Genomic DNA, 23,705 nt, shown 5'->3' with positions numbered 1-23,705 from the left:
TTAGTCAAAAGGCTGGGCGCTTCAGAAACGGTGAAACTTGTCTTTGCAACCGAGACCATGCCAGAACACGTCGTAGTGGGGCATATACGCTTCAGAGTACTGCAGTACACCAACAAACCACGACAGTGCCACAAATGTCGGCGGTTCGGGCACATTCAGACCGCATGCCCCCATGTGTAACGTTGCAGCCGCTGTGGCGGCGCTCACGACCGCATCGACTGTCAAGCCGACCAACCTAGGTGCGTCAACTGCAAAAGAAAGCATGAGGCGACCTCTCGAAGCTGTCCCTTTTATAAAACGGAAGCAGCTGTATCGAGCTATCGTCAAACCCACAAGGTCAGCTACTCACTAGCGAAGTCAGCTGTCCTCTCCGACAACAAGAACAAAACTGCTGGAACTCTGAATCCATCTTCCAGGAACAGCCAAAACGAGAAAGTGGAGGATGCTATGATGCCGCCACTAGACGACGATCACTTTCCTGCTCTTCCACGTCAGCCAGCTGCGTCCACGTCCGCATCAACTAGCGTTGGACCCGAAACATCACCGCGGCAACGCCAGGACAACTTCGCCAGGGCGATAAACACTTCTGCTCAAAGGGCTAGCGACACAACGAACCGATCTCGTACACAAAGCTCCGACAATAATACCGAGTCTCAAGGACTTGGATCCGCGGTGTACACCCTTGCGACGCTACTACGTACCTTTCTGGCTACACTGGAGCACCCGCTCGCACGAGCAGGCATTACCCTAATTGACTTCGCATTACCTCTCATCCACTCTTGGATCAAGTAGACTCAGGCAACTGCCAGAGCCTTAACAGATATTAATACCAACACCACGCTTGATACTCGAACGATTCCCAAAAAACGATCACAAACCCCAAAACGCCTTAAAAAACTTCCATCCATCATCCAATGGAATACCAATTCGTTCCACCGTCGCCTGCCAGAGCTTCGTCGCAGACTCATTGAACTTAAAACAGACGTACTTGCTCTGCAGGAGACATACACCCAGAAGGGTTCCCAGCGAATCTCCCCTTACGTGGAGTACCACAGCGTCACTGCTCACCCCGATGGAAAATCAAGGGCTTCCCTTTTAGTCAAGCGACACTTCCTGCATGGAGAAATAGATCTGTCTGACCTGAACACCACTGTTGCCGAACATGTTGCCGTCAAATTACAGATTGCTGATCAAACAATCGTAATTATATCATCCTACATCCGACCAGCCCAATCGTGGGACCCAGACCTGCTGAGATTAATACGAGACCGATGCCCAGGGCCTATAGTCTGGTGCGGAGATTTTAATGCCAATCATTACGCCTGGGGAAGTGACACAACGACAGAACGAGGAACCGCACTGCTTGAAGTCACCAGAGACCTTGGACTGCGTTGTCTCAACTCCGGAGCTCCAACATTCGTTCGCGCGAATCTACAAAAGGCGAGTGTTCTTGACCTCACTTTTGTATCAAAAGAAATAAGCTTCCTATGGGACATCGAACCAGACACCTGGGGGAGCGACCACCTACCAATCCGACTCACCCCACGTTATGGCACCCAACCAAAAACCAGGGTTCACAACGTTACCAACTGGGACAGGTACAGAGAAGTATTCTCAAATTTGACGAAAAGCGCAAAGGCCCCTTGCTTAGAAGAAGCTATACTAACGTCCTTAAATATAGCTACAACAAAAATCACCCTCCCGATAAGCAAGCCCGTACCCGATCTTACGTATCTTCAAATACGCGCCAATGCCAGACAAGCACAGCGAATCGCCCGACGCACACACCAAGATGAAGACTGGATAAAATCTCGACGCATCGACGCAGCACTTCGTCGATATACCATAAGGCTCGGGAGACTACAATGGGACCAACGCTGTGAAAGTCTATCGACAGATACTGGGTCAAGGCGGCCTTGGACCACTGTGCAATGCCTCTTAGAACCAGTGACTCCCCAATGCCCCTATGCAGCAATTGCAATGGGAAATCAAACATCACTCCAAGAACTGGCTGAACACTTTGCAGATGAGTTCTCACGCCCCATAAGTCCTCCCCAAGGAAATCCGCCTTCCAAAAGGCCCCCCCTTCCAACCTATTCAACAATCAACATAGACGATGACTTTACCTTGTCCGAGCTCCGATATGCCCTCTCCCGATGCTCTCGACGTGGAGCTCCGGGCCATGACCGCATCACAAACCAGGCTCTAAAAAACCTAGACGAGTCATTCCTACCCGGACTGTTACAACTTATAAACAATATTTGGCAATCTGGGGATGTCCCTGACACCTGGCGACACTCAGTAATAGTACCAATAAAAAAAACTAACAAGCCTGCAGCTGACATATCTTCGTACCGTCCGATTTCTTTGACTTCGTGCTTATGCAAACTGACTGAGCGCCTGATCCACCGCCGTTTAAATTGGCGACTGGAACGAGCGCAAGCCTTTCCTTCTCAGCTGTCAGGATTCCGAAGAAGCCGGTAAACAACAGATGCCATCGGCGACATCGTATCGTCGTTAGAGCAAGCAAAGGCAGAAGGAAAGGTCATCCACACCGTTTTTCTCGACATCCATCGAGCATTTGATGCTCTGCCACACTCTGTAATACTAGAACGACTACAGAACATAGGAATAGATGGGCGCGCCCTTCGCTTCATTACTTCTTTTCTTTACAACAGAACATTCGCTGTCCGACTGGCTGGCCGCCTGAGCACGATACGAAGCAGCACCCAGGGGGTACCACAGGGCAGCGTTTTGAGTCCTCTGCTTTTTAACATCGTAATGGCTGGACTACCGACTGCTCTTCCTGTGGGTGGACCTTATCCCATACACTGTGCCATATACGCGGATGACGTAGCGCTATGGTGCGCTGGGCCTACCCGACTGTCCACTACCGTCCGTGCAGTGCTACAAAGAGCTCTAGATCGCACGGCCTCCTTCCTCCACCATGCCGGTCTGACACTCTCTACATCTAAGACACAAGCTCTCACCTATCGCCCTAAAGGCAGAATGAAAGGAAACTACTCTGCACTTAAAATTGGAGGCAAGGTCATTCGACGTGAACCACAAGTTCGATACTTAGGCGTAATCATTGACGACCGCGTCACTTGGCGCCCCGCGGTAAAAGGTATCCTCAATGAGTCCCATAAGCTCCTCGGCGCTCTCCATCGAATATCTGGAAAAAACTGGGGTGCCAGACAGATGACAATGACGACACTCTACCGAGGACTAATAATAAGTCGTATACTCTACGCCTTGCCGTTCTTAAATATAAATCAAACGCAATGGAAATATTTAGAAACCTTTCACAGGAAGGCCCTCCGTTTCTGCCTTGGGCTACCTAAATCCGCACAGAACACTCCAACTTTGACCGAGGCGGGAGATTCTCCACTGCAGCTCCAAGCACAGGAGAAAGCATTAAGATATGTCAGCCGTCTATCAGATGCTCCATCCTCGGACCAACTTCTTCAACGCCTCATGACACGACACCACTCTCAGGTTGGAAAGGCTGTAAAAACATTCCGCGATACTATCGGCTACCCAACGGATGTATGCCCGATACCTCCCCCTTATCGGGATGACTGCCAACTCCACGTCTCAACAGAGATAGTCGACCTCCCCCGACGCAAGCACGTTTCTGAGGTGGTAGCGCGGAGCATCGCCGTTGAGACAATAGAAAATACCTACTCCGGCATGACGCACATTTATACCGATGGAAGTATAAAAGACAGATCGTGCACTGCAGCCTATGTCTCGCCTGAAGATGGACACCACGGTAAAGGACGAATTGATATCTGCGTTGATTCCACCACTGCAGAGCTTGCTGCCATTTGGTTAGCAATTACCCAAACTCTACGACACACCAACCTATCCAACATCGCCATCTTTTCGGACTCTCGAGGCGCCTTACAACAACTAACATGTCTGGAAAAAGCGTGCCCACTAGCCAGATCCATCGCAAATTTGACCAGGCGCGCAGCAAAACAGGAAACAACCAATGGATCCCGTCACATGTAGGTTTCAATGGATCCCGTCACATGTAGGTATACCCGGAAATGAAAGAGCAGATTCGCTGGCAGCAGAGGCCCACTCAGACCAAAGTCCCACTATCTTTGTCCACCCGTACAACGCAGCAAAATCTCTTATAACAACGGCAATAGAAAGCATGCACCCGTATATTGAAACCAATTTAACACCCATCCCAGCTTTGATTCCGCGGAAAAAGTTCTCCAGGCCTCAACAATCACTCCTACACAGGTTGCGAGCCGACTGCGCTTCAACCAACAAGAGACTTCATCTCATCAAGCGCATTAAGTCTCCCAACTGCACCACATGCAACATCATCGAAGACAGAAACCACATTATTTGGGAGTGTCAGTCGCTAGAGAGAGAGCGAACCACACTAACGCAAACACTGAAGGCTCTCCATGTTTCGCCGGGGGATTCTAACGCTCTCCTCTTCCCATCAGGATCCCGGACGAGAAGAACAAATATACTGAAAGCCCTCATTGACTTTATAGAAACGACAAACCTGTCATCCACACTGGGAACTAGCATACAACACACCTTCATCCTATGGTCGCCGATGGGTCGAAGTGGCGGGTGCTTCGTTCCGTCGTCCTAGTCGTGGCGGGGGCGCTCGTGCCCCGGCGCTTTGACTTCTTGAAGTCAGCGCCCAGCAGGGGAGCGCGTGCTCTGGCTGCGTTTGGGGCGGCGGTGGGATGCGACCAGGGTTGTAAAAGTTACTTCAAAAATGTACCTAAGATACAGTTACAGTTACTCATAAGAAAATGTACCTAGGTGCGTATCTAGCTACTCGTTTAAAAATGTACCTAGGTACAGGTACAGTTTCTTCAAAGGTACTTTTTATTTTCACGTCAAGTATTTTTCTCAAATTTGTCACATCATTATTGGAAGTAAATCCTTTGTATACTGGGATGTACACAAAAACAAGTTTGATAAACGTGCCTTATTGGTGTCAATGGGAGACATAAGGCAAAACGCTCTCACCAGAGCATTCGAAGACTGTTTTTTCACTTGAGTGCTCGATTTGACCTCAGAATCAGGACTTCAAAATGTTCATCCGACATCTACGATCGTAGTTTGGTAGCAATTGTTCCTCCTATGCTAAAAACGCGCTCCACCGCCGCACTCCTTGGAAGCCCTGTGTTGAATTTTAAGAACACGCTTTCCAGCAGCGGCATGTGCTTGAAACAGTCCAGACTTCTTGTCGGAGCAAGTTCGGTATACTGTACAAACTCCTGCTCCCATGAAGCAGGTGAGGACGATGTTTCGCAGTTAAAGAAGTGCTCACAGTCTTCTTCATCCTCACCATTTTGTTCGCCTGACGACGCTTTTTCTATAGTTGATGTTCGCATAAGTTCGTTCTTTAGATAATCCCAGGCCCACTTCCATTCCACTTCGTTGTCTATCCATGCAACCTTAAATTTTGGATGGCATACGGCAGATATTATCAAATGTTTTTCTTCCTCCATACCTGCAAACCTCTTATTGATCGCCGCGATTAAGTTCTCGACCACCGGGCGGCAGTACCTCAAGTTCTCCGTCAGCAGCGCGAACATTTTTTTGCGAAGTGAAGTCACTGTAGGCAGGAGATATGCCATGAACATGCTGTTTTCGCGCTGGAGAAGAGCTATAGCTTGTGCGAAAGGTGTAAACAACTGGACATACTTATCAATAAAGACAATGTCTGACTTCGTGAATCGCGGAATTTTAAAATTCTCGCAAACTTCCTTCAAATTTCCACTTGACAAACTAATTCATTCGCCTTAAAGAAAAATTTGAAGAATTTATGCAGGATCGCACCCACGACCCTTCGGTTGCGAGCCAGACATGCTACTTTTGGGCTTGGGAACGGCACTGCGATCCTGCCATCATTAGGGTGCCTCGATATCTGTGTCAGCGTAAAGGCATTATCGCATCGAGTGTTGTTAGCGCGTGCCGAGCAAACACATAAATAAACCTTGCGGGGTAAAATGGCATCAAAGCACTGGCAAAAGCTTCTCGATCGCGCTGGGAACGTTGTATCAACTAGGTCTAGAACTAGGTCGTTGTGTGTCAAGAGCATGAGAAGCGATTGAGAAGGCCATGCGAATGGGGCCCGATAACCCTATCGCGTTCAACTCTTAAAGGCGAAGGTTAATTGTCCTCCCAGTTTTTTTTTTCTTCACAAACATTTTCAGTTTTGTTAAGTGCACAATTGGAGTTCGATTTATTGTGTGGAAACACTGCGTGATGTTAAATTGCTTTACGACTGTAATTATAAATTATTTTCAGTTATATGTTATATTGTATTTTCTACGATTTTGACGAAGTGAATAGAAAAGTATCTGTAAAAAGTAACTTCACTTAGTTACAAGTTACTGGAAAATGTACCTAAGATACAGATACAGATACTGAGAAATGAAAGTACCTAGGTTTGTACCTCAGGTACAACAAAAGTACCTAGATACGGATTTACAGTTACTTGTACCTAGGTACTTTACAACCCTGGATGCGACCTGTCCTTCCGGCGCATCGGCGGCTATACCCTTCATTTCTGTAAATACGCCCATCCCCATTGTCACCTCCTACCCTATCCTCTTTTCCTCCCGATCCCCGCAAGACGACGAACCAGACCCCTCCATGGGTGACTAACAATGCGTCTTGCATCCCTCTTTCTATTTTATTTATTTTTTAATTTACAATAAAAGCAATATTTACACACATGGCAACCATGATTTTAAGCACTGACATGACTGAAGAGTCGTTACTCTGAAGCGTAGCTTACTTAGTGGCTCTAGTTTATACAAAGGAGTCTGCAAGCACGAGTCACAGTAATATCCGTGGTTGCCATGCGGCATTTGAACTCATTGCCATGAGGCATTCTAAACACGGATCTCGCGGGGACTCTCGTCTCGCGGGGACTGTAAATCACGTCCATATTTCCCATTTCAATTGTTAACAGATGTTTCTGACTAATTTGATTTTACCATGCCTTGCTGAAAGAACTCTCGTGTGATAATTGATTGGTCCTATATTTTATTTCTGAGTTGTATGCACTCTAAAAAAAGTCCGTGCTTCCGCTTTCCCGTACAACACTCCGAGAGCCAATCACGGCAACTTACGAAGGCAGCTCGGCGAATGACGATGCCGAAACATAAGTTTAGACCAAAAAACGCAGTCTGAGTCGTGACATTAAGCAATGCAAGCGTGACGTTTTGCATTGCTTAATGTCACAACTCAGACTGCGTTTTTTGGTCTAAACTTGAGTTTCGCCATCGTCATTCGCCGAGCTTCCTTCGTAAGTTACCGCGATTGGCTCTCCGAGTGTTGTGCGGGAAAGCGGAAGCACGGGCTTTTTTTTAGAGTGTAGGATTTTATAGCTTCTTTTTTCTATATTTTTCGTGTTCAAAAATCTAGGTACCCCACACTGCTGTGTTAGAACTGTAAAGGGGGCAGAGACCTCGTCCAGCATCACGCCTTCAGTTTCTGCCCATCTTCCGGTCAATCGGGAAAAGAAAGAAAGAATAAAGAAATCTGCATGCAGACTGTCTTTCGTATGACGTATAAGCCTTGTGACGCCGGCCTTTACACTCATCCTACATACTTCCACATTTTGGCTCTCTTTTCCCGACGCATACACATCCATTTTCTTGAAGTATGGCGTTCATGCACACCTGTAACTTAATAAACAGTAGAATGTTTTGGTTAAAAAATACGAAGTAACAAAAAATTAACGTGCGTATTTCTTATTTAACGTATCTCGCAATTCGTTTTTCTTCTAACGCCAACAACAATGTCAGAATGACAGCTAACGCTTCGCTCGAGACTCGGCCTTTAAAGGCTCAAAGAAGCCAAGCCTTTGAGCGAAATCTAGAAGAGAATGCTCCTTTTCAATACTTTTCTACCATCATGAACTGCCTGATTTCTTTTGATTTTCCCGAAAAAGTGAGTTACGCATGGTTTTTTTAAGTAAATATCTAATGTAAATTATGCAATTCGCCTCGTAAAGAAAGCGCGCGAAAATCCAATTTTTTAAGGTTTGTTCCACTAAATGTTTGCTTCTTTTTATTCTGAACAATCCGCCATACACAAAGCGAGGAATTTAAGGCCCAACTGGCTTGCACTGCGGTGCGCGAACAGTTTATAGATGATTTGTCGGGTTATAAACAAAGTGCCTTCCAGATTAGATGCGGTGTTCAGAATAAATACGACTACCAATACTTATAAGTTTGTAGTAATTTAAAAAAATGCATCTCTCTATTTTTATGCGGAGAGAAGGGCCGACTTGTTCGAAGCGAAATGGACAGAAACCCCATTTGAGATCATTTCAATGAAAACGGCTGAGAGACGCGCCATCTTCGCATACGACCGCGCTCGCGTGTTTACTTTGCCAGTGAATCCAATCAGACAGCCTCGTGGAAGGCAACGGTTTTTTTCGTTTCGAGCAAACCGGTTCCGTACCGCGAGGCTGCTCACATTTTTACGGCAGCGAGCTCCTGTGATTTCGGCTTCCTTGCCTGGTGAAATGGCGGCTTTCCTACAACGCCTCGTGTGGTCTCCGGGCTCCGGTGAAACGGCAGGAGTTTTGAGCAACATTGGCTTTTTTTGAGTAGCTGCGGGCTCTGGATATGGGCTGGAAAGACTCAGCAAAGGCCCGGATGTTCGTAACTAGTCGCGACTCCAGCAAAACTGTCGGCAGCTATAGCGGCGAAACACTGGACCGACCTGAAAAGGTCCTTTGGCGATTTCTGTCCGTGTGGTGTGGCTTCTGGAATCGCACGTTGTCGGCGTCTGGCGCCATAGCGGCCGAAGCAAAGCGAGGGAAGTTGCGTTGTTTGTGTCCAAATAACAACGGCAGGTATGACGAGGCCGCAGGGAAAACCGTGCCCCTTAATGGCCTAAGGAATTCGGTGTGCCTTGCGTTGCGTCTCATGTTGTGTGAGGAGAACCGTTGTCCCCGTGACTCTGTCGATCGTTAATGTCAATTCAGCGTGTTGCCCTGGTCGCTAGGGACGCAACCTGTACGCCAATGTTTGACGGAGATAATGTACGCTAATTAACGGTCATCAGCGAAGTCATAGAACAGTAGCTTGTCCTTTCATCGCTTCTCCAAATGTGAAGCGTCTGGAAGCTCGCTAACGCCAACACATCGCCGCAGGTTTACAACTTATTGAACAAAAATCGGAGCAAACCATTTTGAGTCCAATACTTTCTTGCTGAAACCCGGGCGTTGTGCCTTGAGCTGGCCCATGGCAAGGCACGATCAGGTTTCCATCGCCACATTTGCTCGAGAGTGGCGACTGCAGTGGTGTAGCCGAGTGGGGGAAGGGGGGGGGGGGGGGGGGGGGGACTTGTGAGGCTTTAGCCCCCCCACTCCCCCTCCTCCTCTCCCCTCTCTAATACACATGCGTTATGCTTATGACTACTCCCCCCCCCCCCCCTCCCTCCCTTCCTCCCCAAAAGAACTTCCCGGCTTCGCCATTGGGTGACGCCTACAGACACTTGCACGCATGGGGCTTTACCACAAGCGCTCGCTCTGCGAAAGCAGGTTTCAGACCCGCAGTCTCGTGCCTGTAGCCCTCGCTGCCCCGCACTCATAACGCGAACGGAGGTTTATAGAGGCATTGAACATAATTTAGGACTCACATTTTATGAACGTCCATAAGCTGCGAGACGTGAAGTGGTAAACATACATAGTATACAGGTGCCGATCTCAGCAGATTTCAGTAAACCCTGCCAAGCTCACTATTTTAGAAAAAAAGCGGTGAATGCCAGAACGAGCAACGCCTGCAGCGCATGATTCTAGCGCTTCATTCACTTCTAATGGCGAATTCAGGTATAGCTATGATCCAGGTGGTCAGACGCAGGCGAGACCTTGTCGGCGGCACCGGCAACAAAAAACACGCCGAGAAACCCTCTCCACCAGAACGCAAAACGCCGGCAACTGGCGTTTTCGTATGCCCGAGTCGCGCGTGAGTTTAACTTCTTCCTCGATTATTCTATGGCTCAATGAGTGCGCTGAATGCGTCCACACAAAAATCAGTGTCTTATAGATGATTCCGAAGACACGCAAGTGGCTTCGCAATATTTTTTTAGATAGAGTAATTACCACAATTCGCGCAGCTTATATGTTCCTAAATTATGAAATAAATGGGAAGGAAGAGTCTGTGTGGTGCCGTCCGCACAGGCGTCGAAATTCAATATACATATACATATTTTTTTTCCACACAGAATTGTGGCCATTTATCGAGGCTCTCTTTCCAGTGTGCCTGTTCTTATTATATATTGTATTTGTAATTTTTTTTTTTAACATTAAACGCTTATAGGCTGTTTTCAAATGAAGTAAGTCACACACACAAAAAAACCGTAACCGCAAGTTTCCTAGCGCGGAGAATGACGTTACATGACTTAGTGTCACGTGACCTACACACAAATTCAGTTTTTTCGCTAAATTTAGCGGGAAAGTTGACACGGGCCGGCTGCAGCCCGTCATTCCTCTATGCACACAAGCCGACCCGAAGGGGCAGGTAAATATTTTCGCTGCATTTAAAGGAAAAAATTTCCCGCTAACTTTAGCGAGTTACGTTTCCCCGCTAAATTTAACGAGGAAATTGACCTCACGTGATCTCAGCACCAATTCAGTTGACTCGCTAAAGTTAGCGGGGCAAATGACGTCACGACTTCGTTTCACGTCACCCATGAACAAATTCCGCGGCAGGAGGAAAGAAAGGTGAAAGGAGGAGGAGGGGGGGAGGGAGGAGGAGAGAATACGAAGGAGGAGGAGAAGGATTATTTCGTTTCCGTACCCCATCCTCCTCCTCCTCCTTAAGAGCTGCGCTCTAATTTCGCATTACAGATATTTGTAAACGTCTTTCATTTTTTTTTTTCTTATCCAGTGGAACACATTGGTGTCCTTGTGCACACTGACCTTACGCAGGATGGACGAATTCTTTTAAAACACTGGCCATCTTTATGGACTCCCAATTCGTCTTTGTCTACTCGTCGACCCTAACCCCATCGATTATCAGCTTTTTTTTTCGTTGTTTTTGCTCATTTGTTTTTTCTTTGGTAGACAAAAGGTGTCTGGCTCGATGGCTTCATTTACGTCCCTAACCCGCAAACCACGATCTTTGTTTAGTTTGATACCCTTTCCAGATTCAGATATGACGATACCACATACAGTCTGGCAGACAAGCTGCCCGACCTCTTGGAACTCGGGTAAAAAATATGGGCCGGCAAATTGTGGGCGCACACCTGAAGAGCGCCACCCGAACGATGCGCACTCGCCAGCCTTCGAACGCGCGAACGCCCTTGCCGAGGGTATGGCAAAAATATTTTGTATAGGCATATGACCACCCGAATAGACATTCTGCCAAATTACACAAGCATAAAAAAAAAAGAATGACGGGAACGTAGGTACACGCACTGCGAGTGCTGGCGTCTTCAGCTCTAACTGTTCTAAAGCAAAAATCAAACAAATGGCAGTTGGCACGCTCGTTCCACGGATGCGTTATTTTGGTTATTTAAATCGAATCCTTTCTATTGGGAAGGTGATCACGTGCAGCGTGTGCCCCTATGTTCCCAACATTCTCTTTGATGCTTGGGTAATTTAGCGAGAGGTCTATTTAGGGTGCCTTCATGTGCGCTTTGCTTAGGGTGGTGGCATCTCGCCATTTTGTCACACACTTTTATTTTTATTTTTTGTTCAGAAGCGCGTGAAAGAACGTGTCCCTGCACGCGCTTGTGGCGCTGACTGTGCTATGGCGACATTTTGTTTTCGTCGATTTCTTTGTATTTTCCTCGTGAGCGCGTGCTGTCGGCATCGGGTACTACAAAGGGTGGCATTACTCTAAACAGAAGGTCATTGAGGCACCCTAGGTCTATTATTAGTCAAGAGGTGGCCAATTAAGAGACGCCAAACCCGAGCGCGTTGTTCAAGGAGCATGCTCAGAACAAGTTTGTGGAATAAGAGCGATATGGGAATCTTACCACATACTTCCACGTCAAAAAGGTGTAATCAATCTCCTTCATTGTGCAACCAATTATACAAAAGCAAGGAAGCGCGATTTTCGCACCGCGGTACAACCGTCGCTGAAAAAAAAAATTGGGTGGTGTGTATGTTTATACAGCCTAGAACTTTGTCTGCCTCAACGGGCGACGAGTCTCCCAGCTGTAGATGAGCAATTTAGCCAGTGCAGTACAACCGCTAGCCTGGGGTCTTTAACGTGCACCACGCAGTAGGAATACAAGACCTCACTCCGGTGTACGGTGCTTATCCAGATCGAAACGGGCAGGGGTGGGGATTGAACCCAGGATCCTGGGTTCTGCAGCGCGAGCTTTCACTCCACGCGGTCCGAGCTGGTGTGCGCTAGACCAGTGGCGAATGCTACCTGTGCTTCTCTTAGCTCGTCACGTACTGGGGAAGTGGGGAACGTCGTAAAACAGTCCTTCTTCACTGCCAGCCCTCAACCTTCCATTCGGCCACAGTATGCAGATGGGCGGCTCTCCCTCCTCCACCCGGGTCCTCCGTCCAGGCATTTCCCGCGGGCGGGTAGCGGATATCTCCGTCGGCCCCACTGCGGCGACCTTTCCCCCGACGAACTTTCCGGCCTCGGTCCGCGTCGTGTTCGGAGCGGGATCACAGCACGGGATGGGGATGGCAGAGAGAGAGAGGGGGCAGAGGCGGAGTGGTTCTGCTGTGGCATCATTACCATAATGGAGTTGGCGCTAATTTGGAAGTTGCTTCCACCGTGGTTTCTGGCTCCACTCTTAATTGATTCCGGTTTGACAGGTCGCCATGTCTGCGCCATGAGTAACGATGCGCCTCCCTCGGCGGAACGCGCCAACGAGCTTTAATGCCTCCTTGGCGTCGCATTCCTGCCTCTTTCGGTTGTTTCCCAACTCGCGTTCGAAGTAATTGTAAAGGCGCCGCGCTCTCCGCGCCCGCATCTCGTTAGATCTCCGTGTTTCACCCGCGCTAACGAATCCTCCGCAACTCAGGCCGCGCTGCGCCGTGGAGCGTAAACCGTGCTCCAAATGCCTCTCTCGGCGAACCCGCGGTCGTCTCGGTTCGGGATGGATGTTCTCGGGCGATGATTTCGCCGCCGCATCTGCTGCTTTTTTTCGCCGGCAGCGCAAGATATACGGTCGGTGCTTAAATTTAGAGATCCGGATCGGAAGGGAGTTTATGCTCCAGATTATACCGTTTCGAAACTTTATTCTCGACCCGGGGAGCAATTCGTGCTCAGCCAGCAGCGAGAGTTGCTCCGTCACGTCTGCTATGGGGGACCCCACGTTGCGAGGGAACATTATTTGGACGGTTATACCTCCTTTCGTGTATCTCATATAGCGTACAGCTCCGCGTTATGTCAACTAGCAGTCGGGATTACTTCGTCAGAGCTTCGTACAGCATTGTTGTCGGCACGAGTTCGAGGCCATAACCAAAGAACGTGAATTTCTCGTCCGAATTGTTTTGAAAACGCAACTTTCTAGCGTTCTCCCAGGACTGCCACTTCGACACAAATACACGTTTCGCGTGAATGGGACTCTGCAACCCGTTGCTTAGTTTCGTGGTTATGACAAGAAATTACGAACTGCGAATAGATATGCTTTAGTAACATCTATTGGTAAAATAGCGGTATGAAGAGCACACAAATTTAAAAGAATGTTAAAAATAATTATGGACGGAGTATTTTCTGAATTTGTGAATAAAACGAACATGCCGTTTTTGCTCGATCCTTACTTTTTGGGTGGCCAGTGGTGATAGTCCTGGGTTGGCAATGCTCAGAGGATATGCTGCGCTCGCACAATGTTAAAGCTCCGCGACTCCCATCACTGCGCCGACGCATTGGTCGTAGAGCACGGGCCGACCTGTCACTCTGTGCTGAATCGAAAGTAACATGCACATAGCCTTATGAACTTATAGGCGACCAATCAGGATGGTCAGAAAAGGTTCTGAGGGTAAGAAAAAATTATACAGCGCGCTTTCTGAGATCACTCTAACCCTCGTGTGAATTATGCGTGGAAACTACGCGATGTTCAGCTAGTATAATTTTAATTTCGTATCATTTCAAGAACGCTCTGAGTGACCGAACCCGCACCAGCTTTCTTGCGCACCACGCGCGTAAGAAGCTGCTGGTTCGATCAACGTGAATGAGTTTTTACCACCACGGTAGAACGGCAGACAGCTTTGCCAAAGAGGGAAGGAAAGATTGATTTGTCTTCTTTCAAAAGGTAAATAGTCGCGTTTCTTCGCTCTACCCTCCCTACGTCTTTCCCCTCTGTGGAGCAGTATGTATTTAGTAAAGCTGTTACCAATATACAGTTTAAACAAAATCCGTTCTTAGAAGGTCCTTCGAGACCCCAAGAACGCTTTCAGCACCTGGTTCCGCCTCAAGCATTATCGCCCTCTGGAGCACTAGAAAGGCAACTGGGAGATTAAGAACTCTCTCGCATCAAAAACAGAGTTTGAATCCTATACGGGGTGTACAGGATTTTCACGAATAACTTTTTAGGGGTGCTTAAAATAACTTTTAAGGTGAAAAATATACTCAAGCCGAAGAATTCCTAAGAGTTCTTTTACGACCAGACTTTTTTTGTTTCTGAGTAGTTTTGTGGTGCCTTTAACAAACTTTGCACAAAAAAATGGACACTGGGCGGGGTGGAAAAAACACCGCACAGTGTGTCCGCCGTGTCATGACGGCATCTTGGCACGTCCAACACATACGTCCACAAGTTGGGGCATGCGTCTGCCGTTGCGTTAACAATTTGATTTTGCGAAGAATCCAGTAGAATCGTACCCACAGGACTCGCTCCCGTGTGTCATCAACGCTCGCTACCTGTCACAAGTAGCGAGTGCTGGGGACAGTTAGCTTTAGTTACCGTTTAGTACCTAGTTGACCTTTTAAAGCTTCAGTGTCGTCAACTTGTCATAAAATGAAAGATTGCTAGGGTGGTACACAGCTTGTTTTGTTTCGTCGCCAGACAAAATCGGTGTTCGTCGAACCACATAAACAAATAGCAGGCCTTTAGTTTTTTTTTTTTTTTTAATAAGTCATTGTGATATACATATATTAGCTGCGCTTCCAGCATATAGTGCATCTCAGCTTAAAAACGCAAGTTCACGTGTTTCGCTCCCACTTGGATTAGTGGCGCCTCCTTTGTGAAACACCCTCCAACAGGAGTAAGCAAAGACCAAATAGAAACGAACCGCCGACCCGCCAATGCACAGTAATAGAACAAAACAAGAGGGAGAAAGGGCACAGAATTTTCTCCGTCATCCTCTCCCCCGAAAACAGCTTTTCTTCGTCACCAATCAGGCGCAAGTCGGCGGCGCTCGGCTTAGCGGAGCGTTCAGACGGGGCGTGTGAAGAGCTGCCTCGAATCAATTGGCCGCATTTGGATTCCAAAGGGAATCGAGAGAAACCCCTCGAACCGGATTCCGCTGTTTCCTCCCGGGGGGAGGACGGCCGCCACCGAAGCACGTCGGCGCGATGTCGGAGAGCCAAGAGCGCGCGGCTTCAATCAGACTCGAAACAGGCGCTTGTCAGGAATCGACCTTTGAAAGTCTTCGGCCGCGTCCTGCCGCCGCGGCGGGAGTTCAACGCACCTTTCTTTTTGGGCTTCTGTTCGCGCGCGCGCGACGCACAACGTCGCGAGCTCTGCGAGGCAGCCGTCTCTTTTCCGCCGGGGCTTCTTGCTTGTTCCAGGAGGTCCCGCCGCTGTCCCGGACCTGCGTTCGATCGGCGAGGAGACAGGCACTTAGCGGCAGCGGTGGTCCCACACGCGCGCTCAAATCGCCGCGCTCTTGGCAACGTGTTCTTTGGGAAGCCGGCATTGGGAGGCTTCGACTGTCAGGAAGTCGGCACGGCTACTGCGAGACACGCCACGCAAAACCGACATTTTTGCGGCTATGACATAATGCAAGAGGGGGGTATGGTTGCTGAAGTTGAAGCTTGGACGAGTTGGTACCACAAACTTGGTAAACTTAAACAGTGCAAAGGACGAAAGATCGGATGAAGAAAGACGCAAAGCCCTGACTCACAACTAAATTTTATTAGTCGTAACAGCGCAATATAAAGAAAAAAAATAGCATCATCCTAAAAAACACTAAAACCTTACAAAACGCCAATAAAGATCCGTACAGAGCATGCGCATAAGATAGGCAAGTAAAAACGGGAAAAACAATCGCTTTGCTGAACAGTGCGATTCAAGGATAGCTGATATACGCAGCGCCTAATCTTGCTAGCTCTAATGCCTCAATAATTTCACGTGTCAGCTGGTCCCGGTGACGATTTACAACCTCACACTATTACTCGGGCAAGCAACCGCAGTCACGGCAATGAATGCCAAGGTGACCAGATATCGCCATGGGTGCACTGTATACGCTTGTTCTATTAGCCTAGCATTAAGACAGTGGCCCGTTTGACCCACATAACGCTTGCCGCATGACAGAGGGAGTAAATAAACGACCCCTTCAGTGCATGCCACAAAACGGTCACGATGTTTCGTCATTGCAGGCTCTGGATTTCCTAACGGAGAGATTGGCGGCTCTTCACAACCTTGACAGTTTGTCAGGAGCGGTGAACAACACGTCCACATCGTATCTCTATGCGAAATGACAAGAAACGTCATGTTTTCTCCTTATTTTTCGCTGCTTCGAAGTTCGTCCGGTCCGTGATAGGCCCAATCTTTATATCTCTGAGCAGAAACTCGGCTACTGCCGAGTTTCTGCTCAGAGAATTCAGCGATGGTGAGGCGTTCAGGTATAAAAGCTATACTTCGTTTCAGCTTCGGTCAGAGCGCGGCCGATGTTATGAGCGGAAGGACCAATCAAACAGCGCAAAAAGAGGCGCGTCATGGCGTGCTGTCTGTGCTTGATAGGATTAGCCGACAGAGAGACGGCGAATACCGGCTGGCCCTATCAGCTGCAGAGAGGACGTTATGACGTTGTGCCTCTTTCGCTGTTTGATTGGCCCTTCGGCTCATAACATCAGCCGCGCTCGGACCGAAACTGAAACGAAGTATAGGGTGAATTTGGTGATAGCAAGACTTCCGCGGAGCATGTGTATAGCAAGTCCTCGCAATCGCCCTTAGCACTTTTTTCGTCCTTTGCGCTGTTTTAATCTCTCAAGAGAGTACGGTATGTGGTACTATAAATGAAATATCCTATGATGAGGATGCGTTTAAAATGCCGTCGTAAAACGAAACGGGTGTGACTTCGTAACAAACGTAGTAAAATTATGTGCTTTGTTGCAATATTTCATTGATAATCTGTTGTGCCTCTCCTATCACGGCCGTGATTGGTGGTGGTAATATTATTAAATAATAAAAAAGTTAGATAAAGATCAGCTCATATGAAGTACATCAGGTTATGGATTACGAAAGAAAGGTATGAAGATTCGAATAGCAAAGTTTATTTTCTAGCTCGCTCGAACAACTTCTACAACTTTCTAGCTCCTCTTTGGGGCATCTTTCTTGAGCTCAATATACCGGGTGTCTCAGCGAAAACTGACAAAAATGTATAAGATTAGTGTATTCGAGATAAAAAGATAATTTTTTCGGGACCGCATTACTCGTGGTGCCGGACGTCGGAAAATTCGGGACACTTACTAACTGGTTCGCTCACTACTTAAAAGGACCTATTTACCTTTTAGTTAGTGAAAATAGATATATGGTTCCAATTTCAAACCTTCCGAGCGTTATCAAAAACCACACAATTCGTAATTTTCAGAAAGACCTTGAGCGCATGAGAAGCGTACTTGTCATAAAATGAACGATTGCTAGGGTGGTACACAGCTTGTTTTGTTTCGACAAAAATTGGTGTTCGTCGAACCAGATGAAAAAATACCAGGCCTTTAGTTTTTTAATAAGTTACTGTGATATACATCTATTAGCTGCGCTTCCAGCAAATAGTGCATCTCAGCTTAAAAACACAAGTTCGCGTGTTTTGCTGCCACTTGGATTAGTGGCGCCTCCTATGTGAAACACCCTCCGACAGGAGTAAGCAAAGACGAAATAGAAACGAACCGCCAACCCGCCAACCGCTAAAGGTACCACTTGTTGACCAGGCACGGGTGCCATAAGGTGCCCGCGCGATTTGTCCGTCTGCTATCATGTCCCCAGGCTTGTACCTGTTTCACGAGTGGTAATTGTAGCCCACTACTACGCTTCTCACGCGCTCAGGAGTTTCTGAAAATTACTGGCGTATACTAGAATGAAAATAATCCCAGTTGTCAGTCGTGAGACGTGAACATCTTGCGAGTAAGGCATCGAGGGCTACCCATAATATCCCGTATCGGGGAAATATATACATATTTAAGCTGTTCAAAATTTTATCATTCTTTTTTTTCTCCAAGAAGAGTACCCGACTTGGTCTTTTTCATGTTTCGTCAAATAAAATACTTCAACGCACAAAGAGCGTAACAAGCCGGCATAAAGCGCTGTTAACCTCGCTGTTTTTCAAATACTGTAAATTCTAATTCTCTCTCTCCTCCTCTCGCTCTCTTTCTTTGTTTCTCACTTTATCTCTCTCTTTTTCTCTCTCAAACACAGCAGTCCCCTGACGTAGAGTTTTAATTTTTATAAAGGTTTAATACCTTGATTATGTATGATTTTCTCCCTTCTACAAGAAGTACTCTTCCATCGTTCTACTCAGTGATTGTATTGCGTGCTAACGCCGTCCCTTTTCTTTTTTTGTTCTTTTGACACTGCTTCACTGTTTTGCGGTGTTAGCATTTTTATACAGCGGGAATCCTTGATTCCTCGTTGGCGATACTAGAGGAGACGCTTTTGTGCAATCCTCAAGAAAGAACTTCTTAAACAAATTCGCTCCGCCCTGCTTGGGCCCGCAATCTTCTCTAGCTAGCAGCACCCAACCGGAAGATGGCTCTCAGCCATTCCAATGCCGAGAGTGAATAGGAACGAGGAGCGCTAACAGCCCGAGTGGCCGGGGAAGCCCAAGCGAGGACCATCCGGTTCCATTCGTTCGCGCGGCGCTGTCGTCGTCTCTATTCGCCTCTAATGGGCCTCATTAGCGGAAGCGGTTGGACCTCCGACCAGGTCAATGGCTCCGGGGCACACAAACAACGGCGAGACTCGTCTACCTCCCGTCGACACGGCGACCCCAATATTTCCGTTGCGGGGAAGGCGCCACGGCGTAAACAATTTGAGCGTGGACGAGCGGCGCTGACAGCCAGCACCTGTCTCGTCACTTCGCCGCCTTGCTCGGATGCAAAGAGGGGCGGTGCCCCCCCTCCTCCTTCGTCGTCCCTCGGAGGCGGCCGCCCCGTCGAGACAAAGGCTCGGAGACACCTGGCCTCTCCAATACTGCATAAAAGGCAAGGCCTGCGCGTGACGTCATCGTTGGTGGCAAACACGCTGAATATCGAATAGAGACGCCGCAAAGCGGCAAACGCCTCTGTCTTGGTATTGCCGCGTGCTAGCGTCGTGGCTCTTGTGAGACGCTGCAAGGCGCGCTGCGTGGATTCACTAGAGATGACGTCGAGGGGAGAGAGCTTCAGGCCTTGTCTGCTAGGTGGGCCTCTCCCGTAGCGCCGGGACACGGGCGTGAAATTCCTCGGCCGCCGCGAAGCAGTCACTCCATCACGTGGAGCGCGGCGTGCCTCGGCTCTGAGGCGCTCTTAACCTCGCTGGCCTCTCCCGCGTTTCGGTCCGAGAGGCTTTCAATTATTCCTCGCTCCCGGCGGCAGCTGCCACACTGATGAACGGGGCGTGATGATGAGGACGTTTAAAAGCCCATGTCTAAGGACCAAGGAAGCGTGTCAGTCTCGACTCTGTAGGCTCCTGCCGTGAGAATTCATACGGCAGGCTAGAAAAGAATGGCTTACAGCCGACAAAATCGAGAGGCTTTAAAAACGTAAAATGTCTCTGAAATGTTTATTTTACTAGTTCGATTATCACCATAAAAATCCATCCCTCCAGCCGCTGCGTCACAACTTCAAACTCAAATTATGATTGTCCGTATGACAGCACGAAAGTTGCTAAAATCAATTTATGTCGTCTTTTCTTTCTTCGATACAAAATTATATTCTACTAAAGATACCACGATAACAAAGTGGCACAAGGCGTGTCGCTTATCTTGAGCTCAGCACTCCTCTCCCATCTTCACACTTCCTTTCTCATGCACAGAAGACCGAAATGCGCCCACTTGCAAGGCGCATATAACTGAAATAATAAAACATAGGGAGGTCGTGACACAGACGAGTACATTCTTTCACTAAAAAATGTACTCGTCCGTGTTTCGTCCTCTCTATGTTTTATTCTTTTTGATATCTAGCACCGATGTCGTGTGCGCGCTAACATCGTCGAGCAGCGTACAATATCCGAAGAGGTTATAGCGAAGTGTTACGAAAGTAGGCGTGGCCAAGGAACACTCGGTTAATGGGCGTCGCCATGTAAATATGGGGCTAACAATAACGCGGTTGTTTGCCCCATATTTACGTGGCGGCGTCCACGGAATCGGCGTCGAACAGGTGAGATTCGAAGCTGAGAATGCCGATGAAGCTCGGCTTTCAGCACGCGTTTGTTGCCTTCCGTCGTGCGGTGGCTGCGCGAGCTCATCGAAACTTCTTTGGGTGCGCCGATCATGTCGAAAGTCAGCCGTAATAGTGGGCGGTCAAAGCAGATCACCGAAGCAGACATGGGCTGAGCCTATCCGACCGAGAGTCGAGCAGGGGCCCTAAGCTGGACGCTTGGCGAAAACGACGGCGAGAAATCTGGCGGCCGCGATTGGCCAACGCCACACTTGACCTTGGCGCCGGCCAATCAGAGCCGCCGAATTTCTCGCCGACTTTTCCGCCAAGTGTCCAGATTAGGGCCCCTGGGGCAGCGTCGGTGCGCGAGGCAGTCTGGGATTGAGATATTCGTTTTCCGGCGTCGCTAAGCATGACGTCATGCCGTGTCCTGGGGTACGTCCTTGACAATATCACATTATGAAATGTCTATGCACTACCTCAGGGCACCAGTCATAAGCTTTCCGTAATATGTCCAACCAATGAGAACTGCCATCGGTGTCGCACTTCAATAGTCAGGAGGAAGGGTAACCAGCGAAGGCCATCTGCGGAAAATGACACTGCGATATTACCTAACCCTGAACCTCTAAACTCCTCAGATACAAAGTTGGGGCCAAAGTTGACGGAGCGCTCCGATTGTCCTATCCCGACGATGACTTTGCGCTTTTTTCCCCGAATTCCAATCGGCGCGCTACGCGAACTTTTGGCTTCAACTTTGTGTTTGACGAGTTTAGGGCCCCTGGTTGTTGCGTCACTTATAGTCGATGACACGCTTGTCTGGTTTATTTCGTGTCCCTGTTTTTGTTTTGTTTTAACTGAATTGAACGAGCTGGAGCAAGGTGCGTTACTAGAACTTAATGGATTTCCGGTACCACCGCGTGCGACGCGCGACGCGGAGCGCTTGCCCCGTTCTTATGCAATCAACGAAGTCCAACCGGTACCAGCAGCCGACAAACGAAAAATTGCTGACGCGCCACCGCGCGTCCGCGTGCACGCGCCGGTGGCAATTCGTTATTCATCAAAAAACGCAGTCTCATCGCCACTCGATTAATCACGGCCCTTGCTGTCCCCCCACCGCCACGTTTCTCGTACGCGTCAAGAGAGAGAGAGAGACGCGTCGCCGCGACCGAGCGAGAAATAATCGGCCCGGAGATAGCGGCAGTCGGACGGCGAGCCGAATAGCTATTAGGTGCGGGGGGGAGGGCGGCAAAGAAAAGCTAAAAAGGAGGACCAAAAACAAAGGAAGCAAATGTCCGCGTGGCCTCATTACTATGACGCTCAATCATCCCCTATCAGCAAACCGAGCGTTTTCCTGCATCAACTTCGAGACAAAAAGAGCATGCGTGTGTGTGTGCACAGCGCTCGCACAGGAGACACGAGCTGGGCTCGCGAAAACATTTCACACCCGAGACAGATAGCGAAGCGCCACGGAGAACTCGGCGGAGACACGTCGGGCAAGGCCATCCAAAAGGAATAATAAACTCCCTATGCGTGCGCGTTCATTACCCTGAACAGCTCGGGTTATTATTTTTTTTTTTCTCGTAAACTTTTTAAACACATATTTTTTGTCGTATATTGCCGCTTCGTTACGTGCGTGCGACGTCTGGGCATGCCGAGCGCGGCAGTGTGAAGCCGAGTCCCCCGTCACTCGGGGGCATTAATTGCGCTCGTTAGCGGCGCCGCGACCGTGCGCTTATCAGGCGCGAGGGTCAAGCTTATCGAGACCTTGCCAGCGGCCACCCGACCCATCCCGAGATCTACGGTTGCGCGCATTTTTAATTGTGAGCGTCGCGAGGGATAACCGACCAATCATCGCAACGGTATGAAGGTTCGAGAGGACGGCACCTCCTTCGGAAGGAAACTGAATGTGCGTTGTCTGTTGTTGCATTGCGGCGAAAATTTATCGCCCGGTATAACGGCATTCTAGAGTGGCAATTAAGAAAGGTGCTTATGCTTTTTACATTTAATTTCGCGAGAGCCCCATCCATATTGCGATAACGTAGAGAGCAGTGACGAAATTGTTTCGCGTCGAGGGAATACGCGATGGAACGTTCTGTTCGCATCAAAATTTAATTGCGCCTCATTACCGAGTGAATCGACGTCTCGCTCAAACTGCGCGCATTAATAAATGCCAAGAACAAACGTCGAAGCTACATTCTCCGCGTTCGAGGGGCCGTTTGGCCAAGCACAGTCATTGCTGCCAAGCGGCGTTTTCGTTTTATGAAACCGATTATAGATCATTTTTGCTCGCGATCATAGAGCGACGACATAGATTTAAGACGACATGCGGAGTTTCGGTGCGTAAGGCGAGCATAACCTCTCGAAACAAATTGCAAGTTCCGCTAACAAATGCGAGGGGGAACGGCGCGAGATACCAGCCTCAAGCTTCGAAGCCGGCGGACGCTGCCACGACGACCTGCACGGCTATCTCCGCTGTCGGCACTGCGCGTTCCGGGGTGCTGCGGGAAAGCGAGCGCTCGCTCGGTTTTATCGGCGCCTTCTTTTTGCCGGCCCCGTGTCCGACGCGATTCATTCTCATTAGTGGGCTCGGCGAAGAAAGCGCATTAATTTCTAGCGGCCGCTGAAGGACCGGGCAACGCTATCGGGCACGGCCACATTTTTCACGCGTCCTGCATGCCGCAGTGGAGCGCGCGTGAGGCCAAAACATTAAACCTGTATTAAGCGCGGCCGCCGAGCCCGAACCTCCCCTTTTCTTGCCGAATATCTACACTTTAATAAGGTCTTGTGTATTGTAGACCACGCCACGACGGCCTTGCGATGCTAATAATTTGTCTCGTTTAATCAGTTCAACTTTTAACCAGTAAGATGAGTAAGAGATGCAGTGGTGACATAGTATAAGGGCAAACGTGCTGGACACTGTGAGACAGCTGTGGAGCCCCATTGTGAGTTCGAGGTCAATCTTGGAAGGCCGACTACGGCGAAGTGTTTGGTAGCGCACATCGACAATGTCCGATATAGAACTTTCTTGGCTTCATTGGTGGTACACCACTTAGTCACACGGGCAAATCTAGTGTCATTTTCGGCGACTGCACTCCGAATCATCGGATGTCACTTCCAAGTGCACCATACTATCCGTCAAAAAAGGCGTAATTCGGAAAACAATGGCAATGGCGACGGGTAAAGGAATAGACACGTAAAATATGGACG

At 48.7% G+C, this 23,705-nt stretch overlaps 1 protein-coding gene across 1 annotated transcript; it reads right to left on the bottom strand.

Moving 5' to 3' along the window:
* Positions 1 to 5,090: 5,090 nt before the first annotated feature.
* Positions 5,091 to 6,581, bottom strand: LOC121836860. The gene is made up of 2 exons (XM_042292141.1): positions 6,522 to 6,581; positions 5,091 to 5,753 (listed from the first exon to the last, which is right to left on the bottom strand). Exons 1-2 carry the CDS (start codon positions 6,579 to 6,581, stop codon positions 5,091 to 5,093), a joined length of 723 nt encoding a protein of 240 aa, XP_042148075.1.
* Positions 6,582 to 23,705: the final 17,124 nt, after the last annotated feature.

The sequence above is a fragment of the Ixodes scapularis genome, unplaced genomic scaffold, assembly GCF_016920785.2.
Source record: "Ixodes scapularis isolate PalLabHiFi unplaced genomic scaffold, ASM1692078v2 PGA_scaffold2__306_contigs__length_199485367, whole genome shotgun sequence".
Classification (NCBI taxonomy): domain Eukaryota; kingdom Metazoa; phylum Arthropoda; class Arachnida; order Ixodida; family Ixodidae; genus Ixodes; species Ixodes scapularis.
Note: the sequence above shows the minus strand (reverse complement) of the source record. Positions and strands in the feature narration are given on the sequence as shown.